This window comes from Hyperolius riggenbachi, chromosome 2 (assembly GCF_040937935.1).
Source record: "Hyperolius riggenbachi isolate aHypRig1 chromosome 2, aHypRig1.pri, whole genome shotgun sequence".
NCBI classification, from domain to species: Eukaryota; Metazoa; Chordata; class Amphibia; order Anura; family Hyperoliidae; genus Hyperolius; species Hyperolius riggenbachi.
This window is the reverse complement of record NC_090647.1, coordinates 149,255,895-149,283,421: the sequence shown is the minus strand read 5'-3', so window position 1 is coordinate 149,283,421 and position 27,527 is coordinate 149,255,895. Positions and strand designations below refer to the sequence as shown.

The 27,527-nt window shown below is 46.8% G+C and overlaps 2 protein-coding genes across 2 annotated transcripts in view; one reads left to right on the top strand and one right to left on the bottom strand.

Moving 5' to 3' along the window:
* The window catches only part of LOC137545906 (tubulin alpha-1B chain), a 267,551-nt gene that overhangs the window by 190,311 nt on the left and 49,713 nt on the right, over positions 1-27,527 (bottom strand). The window lies entirely within an intron of this gene.
* Positions 12,305-25,747, top strand: LOC137545905 (tubulin alpha chain). Its single transcript, XM_068267671.1, has 4 exons — positions 12,305-12,446; positions 21,664-21,886; positions 23,116-23,264; positions 24,648-25,747. The coding sequence occupies exons 1-4, from the start codon at positions 12,444-12,446 to the stop codon at positions 25,620-25,622; spliced, it is 1,350 nt and encodes a 449-aa protein (XP_068123772.1). The 5' UTR covers positions 12,305-12,443; the 3' UTR covers positions 25,623-25,747.

Sequence of the window (27,527 nt, the reverse complement as noted above, 5' to 3'; positions counted from 1 at the left end):
TCCTGTCACGATTGTGGAACTTTCCCCGTGATCAGCGCACAACGCATGCGCTGACACGGCGGAGATCCTCCACAAGCGTATAATTTGCAGGAACCCAGCAAAAGGTGCTACGCACCTGTAGAGGGAAATTCCTGTTGGCAGATGGCGCTGGGGAGTGCAGAGGAACCAATCCTCTGTACCTCCACAAGTGCCAGACAGGAATTGTACGAAGCGCAGAATGCAATCGCAAGAGAGGCGATGGTGAATGAGATTGAGCAAAAGGGATAGGTTGTATGTGTGTGCGCCAATCCAGTCGCCACTCCGCGACCGCGCACACACACAACAGCAGATACGAAATAGGAACGCGATCGCGAGAGGTGCGATCGCGAGACGTGACACAAGGCAGAACAGAATAGAATACAAGGGTAGCAAAGGCACAGCAAATACAATAAGGAGATACGGAAAATAACAACCGCTAGCTAACCGCGAACACCGCACTCATTCGCAACAGTGCACGCGGTTATGCGCGATCTCCACGTGATAAGCACAATAGTGACAAGCACGCCCCATCTAACCATAAACAGACAAACATGAAACAGGGGACGCGAGCGCTTGCTTAACGGTTACCTCACCGAGCCTGTAGCAAGCGCAGCGGACAAGACAGACACACGAAAAACAAGAACTAGGCAGGAAGGATCCACCGCTCTTCCGCCAGAGCAAGTGTGATCCAAGCAGGAACATAGATCAGAAAGATCCACAGCCGCTAACGCTAGCGGCTAGTGCGATCTCAGCAAGACAGACCGATTCGCTATCAACCGCCGTTGGTGACAGCGCAATCGCGACCGACAAGACAGAACAGAAGGATCCCCAGCGCTCGCACAAGGTAGCTAGCGCGATCCCAGGAAACAGAACAGAAGGATGCCCAGCGCTAGCACAAAGTAGCTAGCGCGATCCCAGGAAACAGAACAGAAGGATGCCCAGCGCTAGCACAAAGTAGCTAGCGCGATCCCAGGAAACAGAACAGAAGAGATAGCTGGTAGCAACCGCTGCACCAGCTATACTCCAAGAACATAGATCAGAACCATTTCCTGTCAACCACCATAGGGACAGGACAATGGCAAACAGGCAAGACAAGACAGAACAGGCAATACAGATAATACAACCTGACTGGGCTAGAAGGGGAGCCAAAAGCAACCCCCAGGAATTAACTATACTAGATAGCAATGGCTGACACTCCAGCAGTGTCCATCAGGAACTGAGCATGGAAGGGAAATGACCAGCAAAGCATTCTGGGAAAGATAAAGCTCTTATAGTGCCAGTCATCAAAGAAGGCAGGTAGGGGATTTGCATAACGAATGTATGTATGTATGTATGAGAACAGAACAGAAACTTGCAATGAAAAGACAGGTCTCTGTTCCAGAGACCTGCAGCCCACAGACTAGAGGAATGGACAAACAGCTGTCTGCCTGTGCAGCCAGCTGAGCGGATCATCACAGTACCCCCCCTTCTAGGGATGGATTCCAGACATCCCTCAAGACTGGTAACATCACAAAACTCTAACTGAAGACTCATGAAGGTCAGGACAGCCCGACAAGGCCCAATTCCAGAGTCAGTCCATCCGAAACCGACCTCATCGGAAGCAGAAGCCACCGAAACATGCCCATCAGCACTACAAGTCTCAGCGTAACACCCATCAGGACTGTGGACACCAGAGAAGAAGCCATCGACACCCTCCAGACAATACCCACCACCTTCCAAGGAGCGTCCAAGAATACCAAACCTGCCGCAATACCTGTTCGAAGTGTCCCTTACAACACCAAAGCCATTGCTGATCGTATTCAGGGCACCAAGCAAAACCTTTCCCAGAATCTCCCAGAACGCCTTGAAGCTCCGCAGAGATCCCAAGAAGCCAGAACGCTCACCAGGCTCACATGGAGAACCACCAAGAACCCCTATGGAACCTATGATCATTCCAGACTCAAAATTAGCAGGACACCCATCAAGATCAGGACTTTCAGGGACCACTTCTGGGCATGCAAGCAGGCAGGCTATATCAGAACATGTCTCCACTGAGGAAGCATCTGAGTACGCTGGTAACCGAGGCACACTTGGGCTTTCTGGGTCACAGAGCACATCGGGGTACACTAGTACAGGAGAAACCTCAGGACATGTCGGGGAACTGCCAACCTCAGAGTCCGACACGACAAGACCAAAACCAGTACCGGGCAGAAAATCGCCACGAGTAAAGGTCACAGGTACTGGTCTTTCAAAAGAAGACTCAAATTCAGAATTTTCTGTAACTGTAATATCATCATTGACTACACATGAATGAAGCTCCACAAGAGCTGCAAAAGTAGTCAGCAAGGCAGCAATGCCTACTGAAGTGGGCAACACCTCAGAAGGACCTGGGGGGCAGGAGACATCTCCTTTAAGTTCTGCACCCTTTGGGAGGAACTCGGAGACCTTCAGATCATCAAACAAGACCTCAGGAACATCATTTTTCAAGTTGTCTAAGAAGGATTCTGTACTATCCATGTTACAGGGCAAAACTGGAACTTTACTTTGAGAACAGGGCAGATGTCCCAGGGAAGGTTCCACCATAAACTGAGACTGAATTTCATCATCATGAGTGGAACGTACAGGAATATTCACTGGACCACACACTGACTCCCTAACTTTAATCTCGCTGCACCCAGAACTCTGCGTAGTAATCAAACTAGCTTGCAACTCCAAAACTGCAGAAAGACAGGTAAAAATAGCAGCAATACCTAGACGAGCCTCTAGGGGCAGGGCAGGAGATATTATACAAGGCAATATTGACTCATCCAGAGTACTGGGTGGAGAGTCAATACTTTCTTCAGAATCAGACTCGCAAATGTCAATGCAAGTGGACATCATGCCTTCATTCATGGTACAGGGCAGGTTCAGAGAAAGCTTCTCTGGACAAGGCAAAGAAGCTTCAGCATCAGATTCGCAAAACCGAAGCGCTGTCTCACTCTTAGATTCGGCTAACAAGGTCGAATCCGAGGAGTCAGAACGCAAAATTTGCGGATCCACGATCGCTTTAGGTTGCGAAACTGCCGCTTCCATATCGCAAACCTCCGCGATCTGCGGAGCAGACTGCAAGGCATCTAGGACAGAAACACTGGAGCAACTGTCATCAGGCAACAGGCCTGCACAGGTGCGAACAGAATAAGACATAGATTCATTTGCAAAAGAAGTGGCGACAACAACAGGAGAAACTTTATTAGACACATCAATAATTTTCTTAAAGTTGCATAACTTAGGAATTTTCCCCATGGCAGGCTCACAAACGGACGATCTTAGAGATCCTGAGGGAAAAAATCTGTCTTCCTTAGACACAGGACCACACAGACCTTTTGCAGCCATACGTGCGGTGGCGACATCAGACCGCACTGGTTCAACTTCCACACAAGCAACTGCTCTGAACGACTTGCACTCAGACTTCAAACACTCAGTTGCTTTGGGAAAGGGAATGCATTCAAAACTCACTTTCTTTAAATCCAGAGGATTAGAACAATCGTCCGCTGACAATGTGTTTTTAGCAGATTGAAGCGCATGTAGTTCATCCAAAATCATTCTCCACACGTCAAACAGCGGAGTCACAAAGTCAGAGATACATTCACCAGTCTTGATTAAAGTGCACGCAGACTCAATGCACGCATACAAAACTGCTTCGTTTTTAGAACGGTATTGATTGCAAAACGATCTCCAATCACATTCCAATTCATAGACCAGGAGCTCGATCTCCCATTTCTCAAACGGGGGCTCCCATGCACACTTAACAAAGGATGAACAATCATAGTGCGCACAGTCTACAGATGGAACTGGAGCAGGAACAGAACGGGAATCTTTTACCTCTTTATTGGGATCAATTAATTGGTGTGTGTGTAATTCATCCAAAATGATCTGCCACACATACATCACCAGATCCACAACACACTTGTCACATTCATCAGAATCAATCAAAAGGTACACAGAGTCAAGACAATCGTTCAGGACATCCGCGCTTTTTGCGATGTAAAAATCGCAAAAGGCTTTCCAATCCAAATCAAATTCCTCCACCAAGGCCCCGATTTCCCATGAGGCAAATGGCGGTTCGAACAACCCAGTATCTAAATAATCTCCATATGGGTGGGGATCAGGAACGAGTACAGATTTTTTGACTGCTTTAATATAGTGTGCGATCCTACCTATAGCAGGATCCACATAAGCTTTGGATTGGGGCAAAAAACCTGGAAACTGATCAGCAGATGCATTATAAACATCATTATCATCATGCATGGTTTTGCCCATTTCAGACTTGACAGAAATAACCTCTCTATCTGTGGTTGCCATGGGCAACGGATCTTTCCGCTGGGAAGCCTTCCTAGATCTTTTACGTTTAGACTTAGGGTGCGTACAGACATGCGACTATAGTCGTTTGAAACGATCGTTACCGACGGCATTGCCCGACGATCGTTCGTAAAAAGTGCACAAACGATCATTAAAACGAACCGACCAACGAGATATGTCGTTGGTAAAGAACGATCCATTCTGCCAGATCTTTTCCAACGACCATCGTTCAAAAAGTAATGTCTGTACAACGATCGGTCGTTGATCGTTCGTTCTCAAAGCTTTGCACATGCTCAAACGGTTCTTTTTGACACTTGTGTTTGAAATCAGTTTATACATCATGTTGCGCACGCAACGCTCGTTCCAAGATCGTTCGTACACGAACGATGTTCAAAGTAGCCTTTCTTCAAACGATCATCGGCCGATACCTCCTTTAACATCGTTCGTCGTTCAGAACGAACGATCGTTATCGTATGTCTGTACGTACCCTTAGAGGCTTTGGATGGCTGCTTTATGGATGAAAGAGTAGATGGAACAGCTGATTGAGCTGCTGACAACAACTCATTAAGGGGGTATGGTAATTGAGGTAATCTCAGCCAATTGTGAATTAAAAAGGCCAAGAATTCCAGGGGTCTTTGACTCAGGGTGGTATGATCTAATACATCATAACCCCACATTGACATTTCGCCCCCCAACAGAATGTAGACCATTTGGGGGGCCCAGGTAGACACTGGGGTGCATTGGAATTCAGGGTTCACTAACAGTTTCGTACACTCAGACAAAAATTCGTCTGCTGATTCAGGTTCAAGTTTTTTAAATCTCTTAAAGGTACAAGAGCCATATTCGACAAAATCGTACAAATCGGAAATTCCGTCTACACTGGGGTTTTGGGTTTGGCTGGTCATTCTGTCACGATTGTGGAACTTTCCCCGTGATCAGCGCACAACGCGTGCGCTGACACGGCGGAGATCCTCCACAAGCGTATAATTTGCAGGAACCCAGCAAAAGGTGCTACGCACCTGTAGAGGGAAATTCCTGTTGGCAGATGGCGCTGGGGAGTGCAGAGGAACCAATCCTCTGTACCTCCACAAGTGCCAGACAGGAATTGTACGAAGCGCAGAATGCAATCGCAAGAGAGGCGATTGTGAATGAGATTGAGCAAAAGGGATAGGTTGTATGTGTGTGCGCCAATCCAGTCGCCACTCCGCGACCGCGCACACACACAACAGCAGATACGAAATAGGAACGCGATCGCGAGAGGTGCGATCGCGAGACGTGACACAAGGCAGAACAGAATAGAATACAAGGGTAGCAAAGGCACAGCAAATACAATAAGGAGATACGGAAAATAACAACCGCTAGCTAACCGCGAACACCGCACTCATTCGCAACAGTGCACGCGGTTATGCGCGATCTCCACGTGATAAGCACAATAGAGACAAGCACGCCTAACTAACCATAAACAGACAAACATGAAACAGGGGACGCGAGCGCTTGCTTAACGGTTACCTCACCGAGCCTGTAGCAAGCGCAGCGGACAAGACAGACACACGAAAAACAAGAACTAGGCAGGAAGGATCCACCGCTCTTCCGCCAGAGCAAGTGTGATCCAAGCAGGAACATAGATCAGAAAGATCCACAGCCGCTAACGCTAGCGGCTAGTGCGATCTCAGCAAGACAGAACGATTCGCTATCAACCGCCGTTGGTGACAGCGCAATCGCGACCGACAAGACAGAACAGAAGGATCCCCAGCGCTCGCACAAAGTAGCTAGCGCGATCCCAGGAAACAGAACAGAAGGATGCCCAGCGCTAGCACAAAGTAGCTAGCGCGATCCCAGGAAACAGAACAGAAGAGATAGCTGGTAGCAACCGCTGCACCAGCTATACTCCAAGAACATAGATCAGAACCATTTCCTGTCAACCACCATAGGGACAGGACAATGGCAAACAGGCAAGACAAGACAGAACAGGCAATACAGATAATACAACCTGACTGGGCTAGAAGGGGAGCCAAAAGCAACCCCCAGGAATTAACTATACTAGATAGCAATGGCTGACACTCCAGCAGTGTCCATCAGGAACTGAGCATGGAAGGGAAATGACCAGCAAAGCATTCTGGGAAAGATAAAGCTCTTATAGTGCCAGTCATCAAAGAAGGCAGGTAGGGGATTTGCATAACGAATGTATGCAAATTCCCCAGCAAGAGAACAGAACAGAAACTTGCAATGAAAAGACAGGTCTCTGTTCCAGAGACCTGCAGCCCACAGACTAGAGGAATGGACAAACAGCTGTCTGCCTGTGCAGCCAGCTGAGCGGATCATCACACCTCCATTTGAATCTATTCTGCTGCGGGAGACATTGGCAGTCTTTAGAAGCACTCGGTGGCCCTGTACTGCGCACGCGAGAGGGCACTTGTGTGTGTGCAATACGGACCTTTGGAAGCCCAAGTGCTTCCGGAGACTGCTGAAGCCTACCCAATGCGGAAGAGAGCAGCCCACGACCAAATACTCATGGACTGCTAACATGGGAGCCTGCGGGGGAACATGGAGACTGGGAGGAGAAAAGGGAAGGCTCTGTAGGACCCAGTGCCTTCCCTCTCCTTAGGTGAGTATCTGTTTTGTATTTTTAAACTTACTTCAGACTCCCCCAGCAGTCCCATAAACGACAGCACTGTATATTTTATTATCAGACCTAACTTTGCTGTGTCCCAGAAATTTGGGTGCCCGATAAATAGCGGGCGCCATGCCCCTTCAACCGAAATTTTTCGGTTGGAGAATAATTTGTTTGAAAATTTTCGTTTTCAAATGTATTGTTTTTGAAATGTTTGTTTTTTAAATTAACGTAATTTGCAGTGGAGAAAGGAGGTTTTAAGGTTAGACTTCAGAAAGGGTGTTCTTAGGGTTACGCATGAGGAAGGGGGGCTTTATCTTTGGCATCAGGAAGAGGGGCTTTAGGGTTAGGCATCAGTAAGAAGGGGGGGGGGGGGGTTAGGGTTAGGCATCAGTAAGGGGGTTTTAGGGTTAGGCATCAGGAAGGGGGGTTTTAGGGTTAGGCATCAGGAAGGGGAAGGGGGTTAGGGTTAGGCATCAGTAAAGGGGTTTTAGGGTTAGGCATCAGGAAGAGGGGTTTTAGGGTTAGGCATCAGGAAGGGGTGGGGGGGGGGGGGGTTTAGGCTTTACCCTGTGCCCTTTTAACACTGTTATTTTAATATACAGGTAGTCCCCGACTTACAAACAACCCGCCAATACGAACGGCATGGATTCCCTGTTTTTTTTAAAAAAAATTGGACTTGTAGTTTTTGAGAAAATGCATTTAAAAAAAATGGCTTTTAAACTTGTAAAAGCAGTTACAGAGGGCAGAGGTGACACAGAGGGTGACACTGGAGGCATGGGGGGAGGGGGCACAGATGAGGTACAGGGGACAGAGATGGCACAATGTTCTGACTTAAAAACAGATTCAGGTTAAGAAAGAACCTACAGTCCCTATCTCGTTCGTTAACCGGGGACTACCTGTAATGTATTTATTATTCTAATGGAGATAATGAAGAAATTAAAAAAAAACCACACAAAAAAAAAAAAAACATTGTTATAAATGATATTTTGAAATTTCAGCTTCACCGTGCACCCTTATATGCTACAGCATTGCATACACTTAAGAATGCTATTATAAAAATGATTTGTGTTTACACTGCTGTGTCAGTTGCCATAACAGGCAGAACTGTCACAGATCTGGCAGAGAGAAAAGGGTTAAATTAAAGATACTTTGTATAAGCAATTCATTTCAGGTCGTTTCTTTGTCTAGGCATGTGGTGGCAAGTGTTTGATTGTATATGTGAGGGCATTGGGTTGTCTGTTATTACTCAGCTCTCGTTTCTGGCACTCAGATTGTGGTCCCAAACACTGGAAAATCTATATGCAGGCTGGAAGCAGGGGCGTAGCAATAGGGGGTGCAGAGGTAGCGACCGCATCGGGGCCCTTGGGCCAGAGGGGCCCCGAAGGGCCCTCCCTCAATTACAGTATTAGCTCTCTATTGGTCCTGTGCTCATAATGATCACTTCTATAGATACTTTGAATAGTGGTAATCATTAGCAAACTGTTTCCCATCCCCCTCTTGCACCTCTGACACTGTAATTGCCATTGGCAGGTTTTGGTGCGCCGTAGAAATTGTTATGTATTGAGTGCTTGGGGGGCCCCATTATAAAACTTGCATCGGGGCCCAAAGCGCCTTAGCTACGCCACTGGCTGGAAGAGCAGTTCAGACTGACCTGTGTGTGTGACAGATGAGTTTCCCTGCGATGTCTATGTTAACAATTGGGATCTTCATCTGTAGTTCTGTGTGGAAAAGAATTTAGAAATCACCTCAATGTAACGATTTGTGTCAGCAAAGAACATAATTCTGATTATTAGGTGATCTGCAGTATCACCTATAATGCAGATATATACCTGATTATATGGTGATCTGCAGAATCACCTATAATACTGGTATATAAGAAGCTGATGTGGCAACAAATAGCAATGAGTGATTGGTGCAACAGTAGTACTGATAGCTTTGGCTATACCTCACCAGAGGAGCTGGTGGGTACTAACATTACAGTGCCCCTCACCAGAGTCAAGGGCCCTCTGGTGAGAGTGGAGTAGTCAGACAGATCGGGTTCGGCAACAGACAGACAGATGCAGTACAAAATCGGGAAGCAGACAGGAAGGTATAAGCAAGCAGAGTCGGCAGCAAGAACAGGTGGGCAGAGGTACAGAGTCGCTGAGCAGAAGAGTGGTCAGAACGAGCCAGAGTCATGCACAAATAATAACACAGTAATATAAATCTTTAAAGCTATCAAACAATTCCTATCTTGTGTGAAATCCCCGGTTTCCTCCCGGATCAAAGCACACCGGAACTATCTAAGGGTCTGATCGCTAACACCAAGTATTCGCAACAGCAAACAAGTTGTGAGTGATTCAGCTAGGCTTATGAAGCAGAGGAGACCCTTCTGGCACGCCCCCTCCTATTAGCCAATGAGGAGCGTCGAGCGTCTCCTCTGACGTCAGCCGACCGGCCGGTCAGCTGACGCACCTCCTCCCCGCATTAAGGTCCTGTCTGTGCGCGCGCACGCGACAAAGCAACCCTATGTGCAACTGACAGCCCCGTCCTCGGCGTGCTAGACGCCTGAGGCATGGATACATTGCTAAACAGAGAACTGGAGGCCGCTGCGGTGGTTGTGCTGTTCACCGCAGCCGCCTCTCCAACGTTTGTTACACTCAAATGTAATATAATATGTCAGTCAGGTTACACTGCTTACAGGATACGCGAGATGAAAGAAAGCAGTGCAGTTTTACTTAGGTGAGGGACACAGAGACTTCTAGGGGCTGGAGGAAGCCCCAGGTAAAGCTGTGCTACTTTGTTTCGCCTCATGTATCCTTTAAAGCAGACCCAAGCTGAAAAATGCTCATACCTTGCATAATAATGAACATAAACGGTTTCGTCTTTCAATTGCGGAGGATCCAGGAGGCAAGGGAGGACGGCGAAGGAAAGGCCCCAGGTATGTATAAAACTTTTTATTTCCTTTCATCTCAGGTACACTTTAAGGGTAACGTGAGCTAAAATAAAGACAATCATTTATACTTACCTGGGGCTTCCTCCAGCCCCGTGTAGGCCAGGGGCCTCCTTGCTGTCCTATCAGGCCACTCCGTTGTCCTGCAGTCAGCTCCGATGAATTCCTCAGTTGCGCTCCACTGTGCATGTGCTCTCCTGGCTGCGTGTGCTTCCACGAGCATTCTGTGCAGACTGCAACTGCACAAGCGCAGAGCGGTCTCGGGGGCGTCTCGGGGGCGCAGCCAGAGGACAAAACCAGGGCTGGGGGGTCAGAGTCGGATGATTTTTGTACCGATTCCACAGCCCTGCATGAAACAGCGCATGTGCAGTGGAGTGTGACTGAGCATAACTGGGAAATTCAGCTGAGCTGACTGTGGGATAACAGAGCAGCCTGAGAGGACAGCGCCGCTGGAGGAAGCTCCAGGTAAGTATAAATGTCTTTATTTTATCTCAGGTACACCCCCCAACAGGGAGCTTGTTGGTAGCTTTGCCCCGAAAGAGGCTTCCTATCCAGGAGAGGGACTCCTTTTGGAACCTCCACTCAGGCAATACCTCTCTCCCTGCCCACTGTTCACGCTTTCAAGTCTCTGCAGTCATCTGAGAAGCAGAGAGAGCCGTCTGAGACACTGTTCAAGACAGAGCAGTGGCTACAGGATCATTAAAAAAATGCATGAGAGGAGCTACTGAGCATGGCCAGAGTTTAGGCCCTCTCATGCACTATTCTTGGGGACAAGCAGAGCGACAGCGAACATGTCGGATCTGGAAGATGAGCTGCAAGAGTTAATGTTTTTTTTTCTCTTTTTTTCCAGACAGACTCAGGTTCTCTTTAAAATACTTTCTTCAATTTAGGGAAGCATCTGGATAGTCCTTGGGCTCACCCCCCATCACCCTCGAGGTTGCTGTTCCAGTGCGGAGTCCCTCTTCGCACAGGGGCAAGGCCATGCAATAGTTCGAAGGTGCTTGTGCACAGCTTTCCCTTCTGTGTACAAGAGGATTTGTGCAGGCCATCAAGTGTGCTGGCAGCGTGGCCCTGCTTGTACACGGCTGCAGAAGAGGGTCCCGTAGACCAGTCGTGGGCTCAGGAAGGATTGGATAAGCCTCTGGAGGATCCAATTGCTTACCTCTACAGAGCCATTTTTTTTTTTTGCTTAAATCACAGCTAACACAGAATGTTAACCCTTTGAAGGTTTTTATGCTGTTGCTTATCTTTTAGAGCAGAGAAGAAGCCCTGAGTTTAGGTCTTTCTTAAAGTAAACCTGGGAAGAAGGGAATAAGGGTGCTTCTCCAAGCTCCCTGTACGCCATCAGCTCTATTGGTGTCCAACTGGTGCCTTCCATTCTGCCATCAGCCCCAATACTCAGGTACTACTGTACATGTACAGCCCCAGCCTCCTCGATTCTGCTCCTGTTGCTGGGAGTGTTTTGCACCTGTGCAGTTAAGGGCCTATTTCCACTGGTGCGGTTTCCATGCCGAATCCGCAGTTTTATCGCAGGCAAATCTCTGCCATGGGAAACAATGGCGCTGCCAGCCAAACTGCTTGCTTTAGCGATTCGGCCGACATCACCATCAGTTTCCTTGCGGGAGGCTGCAGATCTCAAAGCCGTGCATGGCACGGCTGATGGAATTCGTCTCTGTACCTGCAGACTAAGAAGTGCCGCCGCATATCTCGCAGCTGCACATGGCATAAGTGGAAATGGGCCCTAAGGCTTGTACTTACACAGAATTCTCCAGGCTACAGGAGCGCAATTCAGGATGCACACGACAAGGGCACAACTTAGGACTTTACCTCTATTAAAATTGGCAGAACAGACTGGACCAGACACCGAGGGAGCTGACAGACTACATGGTGCTGGAAGAATCCCCAGGTGAGTATAAATCCTCTTGCTCCCCTTGTGACAGGTACACTTTAATTCTCAGTGAATTAGCTATATTATGGAAATGATAAACTTCCACCACATCCAGAAGTTTTTCATTCCTACTTTTAACTGATGGCTGTACACGGTTCAAACTGGAAAGCGTTCGGCAAAGGACACTTCTACCTGGCCTAGGAGAGACACTGCAGCAGTGAGGTCACGCATTGCCATGTATGGCATTACTGGAAGTCGACCTGGGTTGGCACTGCAGCAGCCTGCAACACACTGATAAGCCTCGTGATGCTGCTTCTATTCTACACACACCCAGCCTCAGCCTGCATCCCCATGAGAAAAGGGAAGAAAACCCGCAACCACGTGACAGCGCCGCTCAGCGGCTTCTTCCGCCCGCCATTACTGGGTTCGGCGTTTGACGTTTTCATTCGAATGTTCGAAAGAGCCAATAGCCGCGCCTCTCCCTGAACACGAGGCCACCCTGAGCTGAGGGACCTGCCCAAGTGACGTCACCAGGACAAAGTTGTTAAAAAGTCCCGGCCGTAGAACATTCCAGGGCAGTTCTTACCGAGACTCCTTACTGTCGACCGGTGAGAATCCAGACTTTCCTTACCGCCTTCTCCTCTGTCTGCTGGGACGTTTCAGGTTGATCAGTCATGGTGAGTGGGGAGAGGCGCGCTGCGGTGTGTGCGGGTGGGGGATGCTTTGTGCTGCAGCTAACAAGAGATGCTGCTGGGAGGCGAGGGAACGGATCTGCGCCATGTGGCCTTTCGCTTTACCGCTATCTTCACTGCAGGGAGAGGCGGGCGGCGCGCTGTGCGGCGGATCTCGCCATTCTGGGCTTTACAGGCGCTGATGGGGTTTCATTTAACACAAAAGACTGGGTTTGTATGACGGAGCGGGAACAATGCGGGGAGGCTTCGGTCTATGCGCTTTAGGCGTGGTTAAAAAAAAAAAAAATGAAATTGTGGAATAGAAATGTCTCTAGCCGAATAACGGTTGATTTACCAATAAAGGATCAGAGATCTGGAGCAAAAGAATTCTGGAATCTCCTTTCATTTACAGCTGAAACCTGATTGGTTCCTGCCGTTAACGGACAGTGTGATCAGGCTGCGGATGAATCGCCAGCCATCTTAGCTTCCTGGAGAATAAAACCAGTTTAAAGGAGCCGATCTTCAATATTTGACTTAATGCCAAATGCTTCGATGTGCAAAGAATTATTTATTGTAATTGTCTTTTCTAGAATTTGTGTTGGCAGAACAGGATTTAAAGAACCACTCCAGCAAAAAAAAAAGTAGGGAAGATCTGACAGGTTTTGGACTAGTTCTCCTCATGGGGGCTTCTCAGAGTTTCTCTTTATTTTTAAAAGCATTTCTTGAAAGGTAGTTACCAAGTCTAACTGCCAAAATAGTGTGTGAATAGGGAGACTGGTTGGTATGTTACTATACTGGTAAACTGCTGCTCAGAAAATTCTTTTGAAAACAGAATACACTGAGAATCCCTCATAAGGAGATGGACTAGCCCAAAATGTGTCAGAATTTTTAACTGTCCCCTTTTTTTTGTTTTGTTTGCTGGAGCAGTCCTTTAAAATCACTTGACTGAGTATTTTTTTAATCTGCATGGTTCTATTTGAGGTTTTCATAGAATTAAATATTGCCTAAAATCTGGTAGCTGGTGGGGCCTTTATATATTTGATAAGTAGATCTGTCTACCTAAGACTTCATGCTTTCCACAGGAGCACATGATTACCTACGCAGCGTGAAGGACCAGGAGGCATTCTGGGTGGGGAGTAGAAGGGATACGTTTAAGGTGGCCATACACTGGTCGATGTGCCATTAGATCGACCAGCTGACAGATCCCTATCTGATCGAATCTGATCAGATAGGGATCGTATGGCTGCCTTTACTGCAAACAGATTGTGAATCGATTTCAGCCTGAAACCGATCACAATCTGTTCAGCTGCTCCTGCCGCCTGTCCCCCCCCCCCCCCCCCCCCCCGTATACATTACCTGAGGCTGGCTCCCGGGCGTCTTCTCTGCACTGCACCGCACTGCTGTTCTTGCTCCATCCCGGCGCTTCCTGTGTTACTCCGTGACCAGGAAGTTCAAATAGAGCGCCCTCTATTTCAACTTCCTGGTCACCGGAGTGACACAGGAAGTATAAGCGTACACTGGGAGATGCGGAAATGCGGTGCAGCGAGGAGAAGAGGACCCCGGAGCCAGCTTCAGGTAATGTATACATGCTCGGATCGGGCCCGAATCGTACGCCGCAAGCGGCGCGCTCCTACCGCCGGGCGATCGAGGGTAATTTCCCGCACGGCGCGATCGACGGTCCGATCCGATTTCGGGAGGGAATCGGATCGGCGGGTGCGTTTAGCGCAAGCGATTGGCAGCAGATCCGATCCCAGGATCGGATCTGCTGTCGAAACGGCCGTGAATCGAGCCAGTGTATGGCCTGCTTTATTTTTAAATAGATCCAACCCATTGGCTTGATGGTGCAGAGGGGCATGGTCACTATAGGCCTAAACAATACTTTGTAGTGTGGGTGTACTTATTGATGCCCCTGTTTAATACTAATTGTATACAAGTTAGGCTCTGCTGAATTGCACAATAGCGTATTCTCACATTTTATCCTTTTGTTCATGGAATGATCAAATCGCGGAAGAATGTGCCGAGGGCGTAGTCTGCGTTTTTGCACATGGTCAGGTGTAATCTATAGGGTGAGATCATTACTTCCTTCTACCCTGCTGTGACTCATGAAATGCTGACTCAATGTGTGTCACCAGAGGCAGCATTACTTCTGGTTCCCTCAGAGCGTATGAAATGCAGATATGCTCAGTAAATGCCCAAGGATGGTTAATAACTTATCAACAAGACAGCTGAATCAGCTGTTGTGTCCTCAGGGCCTAGCAGATCAGCTGTCTTGCTGTAACAAAGTGTGCATTCTCTAAGGCCTCTTGCACACTGCAAGCGATTCCGATTCAGATTCCGCTTTTTAATCAGTTTTTATATCCGATTCAGATTCCGATTTGCAGTTTGCTCCCTGCACACTGCAAATCTGAATCGGATGTAAAAACTGATTCGGAATCGGAATCGCTTGCAGTGTGCAAGAGGCCTTTATACTGACTTTGAACCATAGTCTTTTTATAAAGTCACGCGTAGACTTTCAGCAAGGGGTTAGTTGACTGGCTAAACGTTCTCCATTTAGGTTACGGTTTCTGATAATACTGTACTCACTACAAAACCTGTTTTATGCTGGGCATACATGGGCCGATGCGCCCTTATCAATTGAGCTGCTGATGGCTCAATTGATGATTTCCGACAGGTCCAATGACCCGCCGGATCGATACCCCGCTCGATCCCTGCATGTGGACAATAGCGGGGAATCAAGCGGAAGATAAGGAGCGCCGGCTGGGACAAGCGGGAGTCGATCCGGAGGCTAATTGAGCCGCTGGGTCGACTCGTGTATGCCCAGCATTATTTGCTACTAAGCATTGATAGGATCTCTATTTTTTCAGTACATAGTGTACACATGTCAATTTTATGTGACTGGTGAAGTAAAATACCAAATTAGTAGCAGTCATTGGTGCTATTGCAGGGATGGGTTTTATGTAGATGGTCAATGAGGGGAACTAGGTCAACTTGCATAAATATGGAATACAAACTGGACCAATTCCAATCTGGGTACAATCTTAAGCCTCATCTACACGGGTAGATGAGGCTTGATTAGCCGCCGGATCGCCTCTTCCGCGTGCTCTGCATTCGATTCCCCGCTCGTCCCCGCCGCTTATCTTCCGCTCGATTCCCTGCCATTGTCCTCTCGCGAGGAGCGAGCAGAGATCCGTCCTGTCGGATCTTATCAATCGAGCCGTGATGCGGCTCGATTGATAAGAAGCATCGCGGCCGCATCTACTCGTGTAGATGCGGCCTAAAACACGTCCTGCTGTTTCCAGAGGTTTTCACCTACTAAAGTTAGTTTAGAGGTTTCCCTGATCTTCTTACGCCCCTAAATTCCTGGGCTGGAACCCCCTTAGATGTTCAACAACGTTAAATGTGGTACACTGATTGCGGCCATGAACTCTACTGGCGCCTACGCAGTGCAGCCATGCTTGAAAACTACAGATTTATTTTAAATTTGCATGCAATCTGAAATTAGAATCTTAAAGGACGACTATATGGGGGTTGGGGGGAAAATTAGTTGAACTTACCCGGGGTTTCTAATGGTCCCCCGCAGACATCCTGTGCCCGCACAGCCACTCACAGATGCTCTGGTTCCGCTCCGCAGGCCCAGTATGGTCTGTGCTTGTGCAGTACGCGGGAGTGAGAACACGGCAACGCAGGCGCAGTGTTCAGACTTTGAAGGAGTTATCAGGGAAAATGAGTGCTACTTGCCAGGGGCTTCCTCCAGCCCACAGCTCCCAATGTCCCTCCCCGCAGCCATTTGCCGCAGCTCGCTCCCGGGCGATGACGTCCGGCCTGCGTGAGCGATGTTGTCCATCACTGCGCAGTCTGCTTCGACCCACGTGGCGGTCGGCCTGACATCATCGCCGGGAGTGAGCTGCGGCGAGGGACATGCTGGGAGCTTGGGGCTGGAGGAAGCCCCTGGTAAGTAGCACTTAATTTATAAATTTTTTCCCTAATAACTCTAAAGTCTGAAATTCCAGAAGTGAACTGGAGGTGGGTCCGGAGCATTGGTGAGTGGCTGCGCGGGCACAGGATGTCTGCGGGGGACAATTAGAAGCCCCCGGGTAAGTTCAACTCATTTTCCCCTGACACCCCCCTACAGTATTCCTTTAAACCTCCTTAGCGGTAACCCCGTGTGTGACACGGGGTAAGCCGCCGGAGGGTGCCGCTCAGGCCCTGCTGGGCCGATTTACTTAAATTTTTTTGCTGGACGCAGCTAGCACTTTGCTAGCTGCGCCAGCACCCCGATCGCCGCTATCCGGTGCGGCGCGCGCCCCCCCCCCAGACCCCGAGCGCTGCCTGGCCAATCAGTGCCAGGCAGCGCCGAGGGGTGGATCGGGTCTCCCAATGACGTCCCGACGTCGGTGACGTCATTCCGTCCCGTCGCCATGGCGACGGGGGAAGCCCTCCAGGATATCCCGTTCTTTGAACGGGATTTCCTGATCGCCTATCGCCGGAGGCGATCGGCGGGGATGCCGCTGAGCAGCGGCTATCATGTAGCGAGCCCTCGGCTCGCTACATGATTTAAAAAAAAAATAATTAAAAAAAAAACTGCTGCGCTGCCCCCTGGCGGTATTTTTCATACCGCCAAGGGGGTTAAAGGGAACCAAAGACGAAGTGATTTGAAAAAATGAAAAAGCTTTTATACATACCTGGGGCTTCTTCTAGCCCAATAAGCCTGGATCGCTCCCACGCCACCGTCCTCCGCTGCCTCTATCGCCGCTACTGGGTCCCGTCACTTCCGGCGGACGCGACCAATTTTCGGCATGCACAGGGGCTCCCTCCATATCCTTTCGCATGCGCCTGCGTAGTATGGAGGAGCATGCGAAGGGATATGGAGGGAGCCCCTGTGCATGCGGAAAATTGGCCGCGTCTGCCGGCAGTGACGCACTGCGCTTGCATCGACTGGCCAAAAGTGCGAGGCTCAGTACCGGCGGATAGAGGCAGCGGAGGATCGTGGCGAAGGAGCGATCCAGGCTTATGGGGCTGGAGGAAGCCCCAGGTATGTATAAAATCTTTTTGCAATAGTCTCTGGTTCTCTTTAAAGACTATTTTTACTTTAAATTATGCACTCTATAAACGTAGACCCGCTCAGCAACATTCACTCTTCACTTTGCTACCTCGTTTGGTGCTCTGTTTTGTAGGTGTCAGAGTATGTTCTTGCAATACTTGTACAGTAGTGGTGCTGCTGGTAACCTCAAGAGAATTTTTGGCATTAAAGTCCAGGCATCTTGTCCTGTGACCTCATCAAAACTTCTCATCTGCACTGATCCAGAATGTTGTTTCCCCTTTCATTTTATTTAGCCATATTTGAGAAGGTTTGGTGATGACTCGAGTGAATGCTAGAGGATGTTAACTTGAGGTCACGCAGGTCAGCTCCATGGATTCAAACTTAGTATTTGTGATATACATTGAATTCTAGCATAGTCAAGCTGAAACTGCTGCTGTTCCAGTTCCTTGGCTAGAAAATGTCAGACATGGGCCCAAAATTCAATTGGGGAAGTTAATCTCTAGTGATCCATTTAGAGCGTCTGTTCTTTTCATTTTGCTGAATATAGCTATGAAAGCCCTAAATTCAATATCTCAAAAAATTAGAATTTTGTGATAAAATTCAATTTTGTAGACTCGTGGTGTCTCATTTCACTCCACTAATTGGCCCAAAATATCTGCAAAGGAGTCCTGAGCCTTTAAAGTGGACCCAAATTAAAAATACAAGATTTCAGAAATAAAATCTATTTTCTAAATTATGATAATAAATAGCAGCTTTTTTTTGGTTGCATGATGACAAATATAAAATATTTTACATTTATTGTGGGAACCCCTCCCTTCCTTTCAAATTGCTGGACAAAATCCGGCAAACTGTGGTGTCAAGCAATGGAGGAATTGCTAATGGCTGCCCCAGTATAACCCTAGTTATTAAAAGAGAAGGCTGAAAAGCATGCACTGAAATGCTCATAGGTTTGAAGGAGTGCTTATTTATCTTTGTATGTGTTAGAGTGGTGCAACTAAATATTTTCAATTAAAAAAAGTTTGGTTTCCGTCCGCTTTGATGATTTCTGGATCAGTAGGCCGCACAATCATGGGGAACACTGCTGACTTGAGTTGTCCGGAAGACAAGTCGTTGAAATCCTCCAAGGTGGCGAAGCCACAAAAGACCACTGCTAAAGCTGGCTGTTCGGAGTGCTATATCCAAGCATATTAATGGAAAGTTGAGTTGAAGGGAAAAGGATTACAGAAAAAGGGGCTCAATCAACCATATTAACTGCAGACTTTGAGAAGATTTTGCAGCACAGCCCATTCAGGAATTTGTGGGAGATTTGCAAGGTGTGGACTGCAGCTGGAATCGGTACTACTTCAAGAGCCGCCACATACAGACTATTCTAGTACATGGTGTTCAACTGGTGTATTTTGTGTCTAGCCACTCCTGAACCAGACACAATCAGAAACGTCCTACCTGGCCTTTAGAGAAAATGGACTGGACTGTTGCTCAGTTGTCCAAAGCCGCCTTTTCAGTGCATTTTGCATTTTGTTTGGCGGAAGAGTGGCAGGGCATAGAACATATGTTGCTTGACCTCCACTGTGGAGTTTCCAGTTAGTGATTTGTGGAGCCATGTTCCACTACTGGTATTGGGCCTCAGTTTTATCAGGTCCAAACTGCACAGGGATCTACCAGAATATTTTTCAGCACTTTATGCTTCCCTCTGCTGACACACTTTATCTAGGTATTGGTTCCATTTTCCAGCAGGACTTGGCACAGCCCAAACACCAATACCTGGTTTAATATCCATAGTAGCACTGTATGCTTGATTGGCCACCATACTTGCCCTAAACAGTCTCATAGGAAATCTTTGGGGTATTGTCAAGAGGGAGATGAGACACTGACCCAAAAATGCAGACTAGATGAAGGATGTTCTCAAAGCGCACTCTGGACGTCCATAACACCTCAGCAGTGCCATAGGCTGATACCTCTATGCCACACTGATGCAGTAATTCATGCAATAGACCAAACAAGTACCTACATGGCCATACTGAAATATATCAGACTCTTTAGAGTTTCACTTATTAAATTACTGAGATGTTCAATTAAATGCTAATTTGGACTTGCCTGGGACTATAGGTTTAGTAATGATTGAACCCATGATACATTTTCATTTTACTAACCTCAAACAATTTTTAATTGGTAGTTTCTCTTCAGAAAGTCACTTTAAAAAAAAGTGAAACAATACTTAGACTGAGCATTGCAAAATTTGACCACTTATGGCAAGGAGGCACAAATTCTAGTAGCCTTCTTAGCAAGGCCCTTGAAAATGTTTTTCTTTCTTGGTTACTTCTAAATTTGCTGTGGAGCAGACTCCTTAAAGTGACTCCGAGCTCATATAAAAAAATGATAGTTGTACTCACCTGGGGCTTTCTCCAGCCCAGTGCTGGTCGGGAGGTCCCACGACGGCATCCTGGCTCTTCTCCCCGCTCCGGAATGGCTGACAGGCCGTAGCCCGGGCGACACTTGCCCGAGTGTCGGACTGCTCCTTCCGCGTATGACGAGGATTAGGTCACACGCCGGCCGCCTCGCATCATCACGGCGGCCGGCGTGAAAGTACTGCGCATGCACGATTAAAGCGCGCATGCGCCGTACTGCACATGATGTTGCGAGGCGGCCGGCGTGTGACGTAATCCTCGTCATACGCGGAAGGAGCAGCCCGACACTCGGGCAAGTGTCGCCCGGGCTGCGGCCTGTCAGCCATTCCGGAGCGGGGAGAAGAGCCAGGATGCCGTCGTGGGACCTCCCGACCAGCACTGGGCTGGAGAAAGCCCCAGGTGAGTACAGCTTTCATTTTTTTTTATGAGCTCGGAGTCCCTTTAAAATTTCCCACTGGCGCCTTAATTCCACATTGACTTCAATTTCGAATTCAAGCATTACTTTGTGTGAAGCAGTTCTGTACCTTCCAGTTAAACCACCAAGCACATGAACTACAAATAAGGGTGCTTTGAAAGATTTTTAGTACAGCAAGAGGGGGTGCCATAGCTTCTAGTCGGTCAAAACCACTGTTCAGTTTGTTCCTGTATTCTCGGGTTAACTGGAATGGCTTTTTAGTGTACAAAATACACTAGCTGCGACTTGATGGTGCCTACATTTTAAATGGCAAGATCAGCTCGCCTTAAAACTTTGCAGATCCTGACCCGTTTCCTTCTAGCATTGCTGCTACATTTTATTTTGCAGGCACGTGCTAGAACTGTGCTATAATTTATTGAAATGGTCTGTATACTGCAGCATGGCTAATCCCCTTGCTGCCGGCCTGGCATTCTTTTGTGAGTCACTGAAGAGAAATTTGCTGGTTTCAGCCGGTTTATAGAGTAGAACAAAAATTAGTATGTGAAGCATATGATTAAGCTGCCGTGTGGAACAATAGAGGCTGACAAACTTGGGGAGTGCCAGGGACACCGAGGCAGAGCATTCATCAATTGAGCTTTGTATATAAGTGCTGGAAGTAGCTCAGGGTCCTTGGAAAAACATTTTGCAACTTAACATGGAAACTGAAACATTTACCCAGTACAGTGATAGTTCATTGTCTTTTATTTGTGCAGTATTTTTTTATTGTAAAAGGCATTTATTCACATTTATATGCAGTCTACAATCTCAAATACATTCCCATTTATGGATACATGTTCAGCTGCTTTTGTACAGAAACTCTTGAAAGTGGTGGTTTATGCTGGTTTCATGCCAGTTACTGGGTTTTATTAGCAGATCTCGCTCAAGTATTTCTGATCTTTTTAATTTCTTTGGCTATAGTTTTTTTGGTTAAATACCTGAAAACTGTTTTACAATTCATGATTTTAGATGGAGGAACTGACAGTCTGGCTTGTAAGCTCCTTAAAATGTGATGTTCTAAGTGGGAGGTTGGTGGCCTGGTTATACAGCAAACTGACTTTCAACAGTAGGATTAGCTTAGCTTTTCATTCACACATTGCAGCTTCTAATCTTTATCAAATCTCTGCTGAATTCTGATAACCAATTGACAGTTGCTGTTGTGCTAGAGCTTTTTCACCACATCTTTGCAGCAGTTTATAGAGATTATAAAAAGCTTGACGCATCTGTAAATCTTAATACTGTTCAATGGACAGGCATATTTGATAAACTATTTAATCTGCTGGAAAAATTTGATTTAATTCCTTTTTTTTTTTTCTGTCCTTACAGCGTGAGTGCATCTCCATACACGTTGGCCAGGCTGGTGTGCAGATTGGTAATGCCTGCTGGGAGCTGTACTGTCTGGAACATGGCATCCAGCCTGATGGGCAGATGCCCAGTGACAAGACCATTGGAGGAGGGGACGATTCCTTCAACACCTTCTTCAGTGAGACCGGAGCTGGCAAACATGTCCCCAGAGCTGTGTTTGTAGATCTGGAACCCACCGTCATTGGTAAGATATAGGAGCTTTACAAGTTCAGAAAGGCCTAGTAAAGAGCTTTATAGGACCTAGCTGTTAGTCACCAAGTCTGAGGACTTTGTTAGGTAATTTAATTCAACATTTGGCTCATAAATCTAAGTGGCGGTTCAACAAGTAAATACCTGTACAGTAGAATCCAGTTATATTAAACTCTGATATAGTAAGCTCAGTCCCCAGGTCTCAACCATACTGAATGTATGACCTATTCTGATAAAGTGAACAGTTTTGCCAGGTCCTTTGAAGTTTCCTATAAATGGATTCTACTGTATTTGTAACATATGGTTAGAAACACCATGAAAGAGAAGTGTTAAAAAAAAATTGGGAGTCCTTCTCAAAGGTGTTAAAGGGGTGTTCCAGGAGTTTTCTTCCTTCTCACTGACATACCACCTATTGCCACTTTTAGTATTACAGGACTACTACACATTGAGCAGAATGGTTAACTGGTGGAAGTAAGCTTTCAAGCCAGCTGGTCAACTAGGCTGAAGCTACTACAGTGTATAATGTTGTGCAGGCTGTGGCATCGAAGTAGGACAAAACCTTTCTAGTTGTTATAGGAGTTCATCTCTTCCCTCTATATCAAAGTACTTGTAAGTCCCCTAAAGAGTTTAACTTACCTGGAGCTTCTACCAGTCCCCCACAGACATCATGTGCCTGCGCAGGGACAAAACCTCCAGTTCCCTACTGTGGCTCACTTTTGGCGACGGGAGCCAGGACTGCACAGATGCGGTGGCTTGACATTAGTTGCAAAAACCAGAAGTGTCCTGTGGTGGGGGACCGGGGAATTTTGTCACTGATGCGGGCACAGGATGTCTGCATGGGACCGGTAGAAGCCCCAGGTTCGTTACTTTTTTGAGGGGGGCTTACAGTACTCAACTTATTAGATCCACCTTTTGCGCAATTTTCCTCCACCTTTTGCACAATTTTCAACTTATTAGATGTTTTGAATCAACTTTGTGCTTCTGTTAAAAATGGGTCCACCTGTATGGTATAGCTTGATCTTCATATTTGCCCTTTGTAACCAGTTTGCAATCCACCTGCTATTAGTGTTTTTGTGTGGTAGTTGTGCTTTGAGGATATCTTGTGACTGAGTGATTAAGGGCACTGGATGTGTACAGTGGGGGCATGGATCTCTCAAATGACTCCTAAAATGTTCAGCAAATGTTTGAAAAACAGAAACTTACCACTTTAAATTTTATCTGCAGATGAGGTGCGCACAGGTACATACCGCCAGCTCTTCCACCCAGAGCAGCTCATCACCGGCAAAGAAGATGCTGCCAACAACTACGCTCGTGGCCACTACACAATTGGCAAGGAAATCATTGACCTTGTGCTGGACAGGATCCGCAAGCTGGTAAGAAAATATGGCGATGAAGTGTGCAGACAGTAATATGAAAGCAGTTGTGATTGTAGTCAGTGTACTGACTCCTATTTAGTAACTTTGTCTCATATCTGTTTTAATGATGCTTTCTGAAGCAAGCACAGAATATAGACATGCAGTCATTGTTCTAGGTCTGTTACTAGTTGGTGAAATGCTAATTTTGAATTCATGGCCATCTCTTCTGCAAATGTACTGTATGTAGTGTTGTAACAATCAAATGCAGCCAAAAGGGCAGCATTAAAGCCAGTGCTGTCCTACTTCTAGCAGTGATGATCAGGTCTGAATGGGATAATCCTGGATATCTCAGTTAAGCTAACCTGGTTTAATCTCCATATCTCACACTTAAAGGACCATTGTAGTGTAACATTTAAAATGCATGCAAGTACATTTCTTAGAGTAATATGGGCTATAAATTGTACAGCGCAACGGAATGTTGGTGCTTTATAAATAAATATAAATTACACTTCTATGTTGCTGTCTCTTACAGTAGATGGTAAATATCTGACAGGTTTAAGGCCCCGTTCAGACTGCATTCCTAACCGTTTTTACAGAACGCATACGAGCAGACTTTGCACATAGAAACGTCTGCTAATGTTTTCTAAAGGCCTCTTTCACATGTATGCGTATGAGACTTATGTTTCTCATCCGCATTGCTGCATGCAGTTCTGTGCGTCGTGCACAGAAACGGACGCAATGAAAGTCTATAGAGGCATTTCAAAAACGCATGCTATTGCGTTTTTTGCGTGCATTATCCATAATTTTGTTTCCTGTGTGACGTGTGCAAAACGCATTTGAACGCAAGAAAAACGCATAGACGCATGCAGTTTCAACTTGCGGTTCTTTGGATTTCTATGCGTTCTGAACGCTGACAGTATGAACTTAGACTAGTCCATCGGATGAGGGTTTTCAGTATTTTCTCTTTTCTTTGCAAAGGCGCTTAGTAAAAGTCACATTAAGATGCCGGCCAGCCTCCCTACTCATTTGCATGCCATTTTGGCATTTCGCCTGAGTAACTGCCAATCCAGTGAGTGCTTTTGAAAATGCAGAAAACAGAGAACGTGGAGGTTGGCTAGTCCAAACCTTGTCAGATGTCGGTCTACTATAAATACAGTAACCTAAAAATGTATGTATATGCATACACTTGTAACTTACTTTTTTCATCTTTCCATCATGGTGGTCCTGGGTTTTTGTTTGGGGGGGGGGTGAGAATGGACAGCGTACAGAGGTATGTTGACGCAGCATATAAACGTACATTTGTGCTTACCTTGTGTAGCTTCGTCATGGATCAGGTGTGCATTAAGCTTGGAGCATGTTTTCACGTTCTATTCAATTAATGCAATATATTCTTTCTAACAGGCTGACCAGTGCACGGGTCTTCAAGGTTTCCTGGTCTTCCATAGCTTTGGTGGTGGTACTGGGTCTGGCTTCACCTCCCTGCTGATGGAACGTCTCTCTGTTGATTATGGAAAGAAGTCCAAGCTGGAGTTTGCCATTTACCCAGCCCCCCAGGTGTCCACAGCTGTCGTTGAACCCTACAACTCCATCCTTACCACTCACACAACTCTGGAGCACTCGGACTGCGCTTTCATGGTAGACAATGAGGCCATCTATGATATCTGCCGCAGAAACCTAGATATTGAGCGCCCCACCTACACTAACCTGAATCGTCTTATTAGTCAGATTGTATCCTCTATTACAGCATCCCTCCGATTTGATGGAGCACTGAATGTAGATCTGACAGAGTTCCAGACCAACTTGGTGCCCTATCCTCGTATCCACTTCCCTCTTGCCACTTATGCCCCAGTTATCTCAGCTGAGAAAGCCTACCATGAGCAGTTAACTGTAGCAGACATCACCAATGCTTGCTTTGAGCCTGCTAACCAGATGGTGAAATGTGACCCACGTCACGGTAAATACATGGCTTGCTGCCTGTTGTACCGTGGTGATGTGGTGCCCAAAGATGTTAATGCAGCTATTGCCACCATCAAGACAAAACGCAGTATTCAGTTTGTGGACTGGTGTCCAACTGGTTTCAAGGTTGGTATTAACTATCAGCCCCCAACAGTGGTTCCAGGAGGTGATCTGGCCAAGGTGCAGCGTGCTGTTTGTATGCTGAGCAACACCACTGCCATTGCAGAGGCCTGGGCCCGACTAGATCATAAGTTCGATCTTATGTATGCCAAGCGTGCCTTTGTGCACTGGTATGTGGGTGAGGGTATGGAGGAGGGAGAATTCTCTGAGGCCCGTGAGGACATGGCTGCCCTGGAGAAGGATTATGAGGAGGTTGGGGCCGACAGTGCTGATGCAGAGGATGAAGGAGAAGAATATTAACAGAAAACTGTTCACTTGAAATGTGCCTTTTTCTGTAGAATATGCTTTGTCTGGTATGTCATTTTGTTTGTGTTTTTTTTTTTTTAAATAAAGTGCCATTTTAAGGATGGTTCCTAATAAGCGAATGCTCTTAAGTTGTTTTCTTTCCTTCTCTTTCAAATGTGTAAAGTTCCTTAACAGACAATTTAATTGAGAAGTAGATGGGAGGCTGCCATATTTTCCTTTTAAATACCAGTTGCCTGGCAGCCCTGCTGATCTATTTGGCTGCAGTTGAGTCTGAATAACTCCAGAAACAAGCATGCAGCTAATCTTGTCAGATCTGACCATGTCAGAAACACCTGATCTTCATATGCTTGTTCAGGGTCTATGGCGAAAAGTGTTATAGGCAGAGGATCATGAGGATAGCCAGGCAATTAGTAATGCTTAAAAGGAAATAAATGGCAGCCTCCATATCCCTCTCGCTTCAGTTGCGCTTTAAAGGATTGCTTTGTACAAACTGAGGTAGCAGACATGTATGTGCAGGAGTTTTTATGCCTGCCGCTACCTTTTCACCTCCGCTACCCTCTGTTCCCTAGTAAAAGCCCCATAAGTTGCGTAAAAGCCCCATAAGTTGCGTACTGAGTTGTGTGCGCAAAGCACTCATTGCCACAGCAGTGTGATTAAGAATGTGCTGCTGGGCCAGAGATTGCGCAGTAGTGTGCGACTTATAGGGGCTTTTATGGGGGGGGGGGGGAGAGGAGAGAAGGTGAAGTGGGAATTTGTAACCTACCTGCTCTTGTTTGTACAAAGTTCTCTGGTATCCTAAAGGGGCACTATGGTGTAAAATGTTTAAATTTAAAATATGTACAAACATATACAAATAAGTGTTTTGTTTTGTTTTTTTTTTTCCCCAAGAGTAAGGCCTCTTTCACAGTGGGACGTTAAAGTTGCACGTTATAAAAAAAATTATAACGCAGACTAACGCACAGCAATACAAAGTCTGTGCGACATTCACAGTGCACGCGTTGCATTGTGTAACGTGTAGCAATATTTAGAAAGTGCTGCATGCTGTGCGTTTAGCAATAAATCTGCTGCAGTGTGTTGCACATGCTCAGCAATGTTTTTTAATGTAACGCATGCACTGTTTTCATTCCATCAGTAGGTGACAAGACACAACGCAGTGCAAAATAACGTCCAATTTCATAACCTACATGCGCTGGGTTAGGGGCACGTTGTGCGACTTTAACGTTGCCTCAAACACAACGTCCCACTGTGAAAGAGGCCTAAAATGAGCCATAAATTACTTTTCTCCTATAATGCTGTCACTTACAGTAGGTAGTAGAAATCTGACAGAAGCATCAGGTTTTGGACTACACAATCTCTTAATGGGGGATTCTTAGCAAGGGTTTTATTCTTTATAAAGAGTCCCTAAAAAGGATTTAAACAATGATGCTGGCCAGCTTCCCTGCTCGCTAAAGTTTTTTTTTTTTTTTTTTGGCAGTTGGAATGAGCAACTGCAGTTCACTAAGTGCTTTTGAAAATAAATCCCTGGAGCAGTGCTTTTCAGCGCTGCTAGATTTGGGCGCAGCCGGCGCCTCCATAGACTACAATAGGAATCACTCCTATTGCAACGCTCAGTGAGTAACGTCTGCTCCGTCAGAAGACGGAGCCGAGGTTGCTTAAAAACAATAATTCGGCCTCCAGCAATCGCTGGAAGCCGAATTATTTCATTCCCCCACTATCCATGGCGGCCTGGAGGGGGAATAGTAATGAACACAGCCGGGACTTGTGCAGAAGCAGGATCAGCTATATACCGCTGTATCCTGCGCCCAAGTCTACTGGCGCTGATTTCAAATGTACTCTAAATCCCGGAGCATTCCCTATGAAGAGATGGACAGTGGACTAGTCCAAAACCCATCGCTTCTT

Bases quoted from the DNA above. Each gene is read 5' to 3' on its own strand.
- LOC137545905 (XM_068267671.1), top strand. The intron at 21,887-23,115 runs GTAAGATATAGG...TTTTATCTGCAG, and splicing joins TCTGGAACCCACCGTCATTG to ATGAGGTGCGCACAGGTACA. The intron at 23,265-24,647 runs GTAAGAAAATAT...TCTTTCTAACAG, and splicing joins TGGACAGGATCCGCAAGCTG to GCTGACCAGTGCACGGGTCT.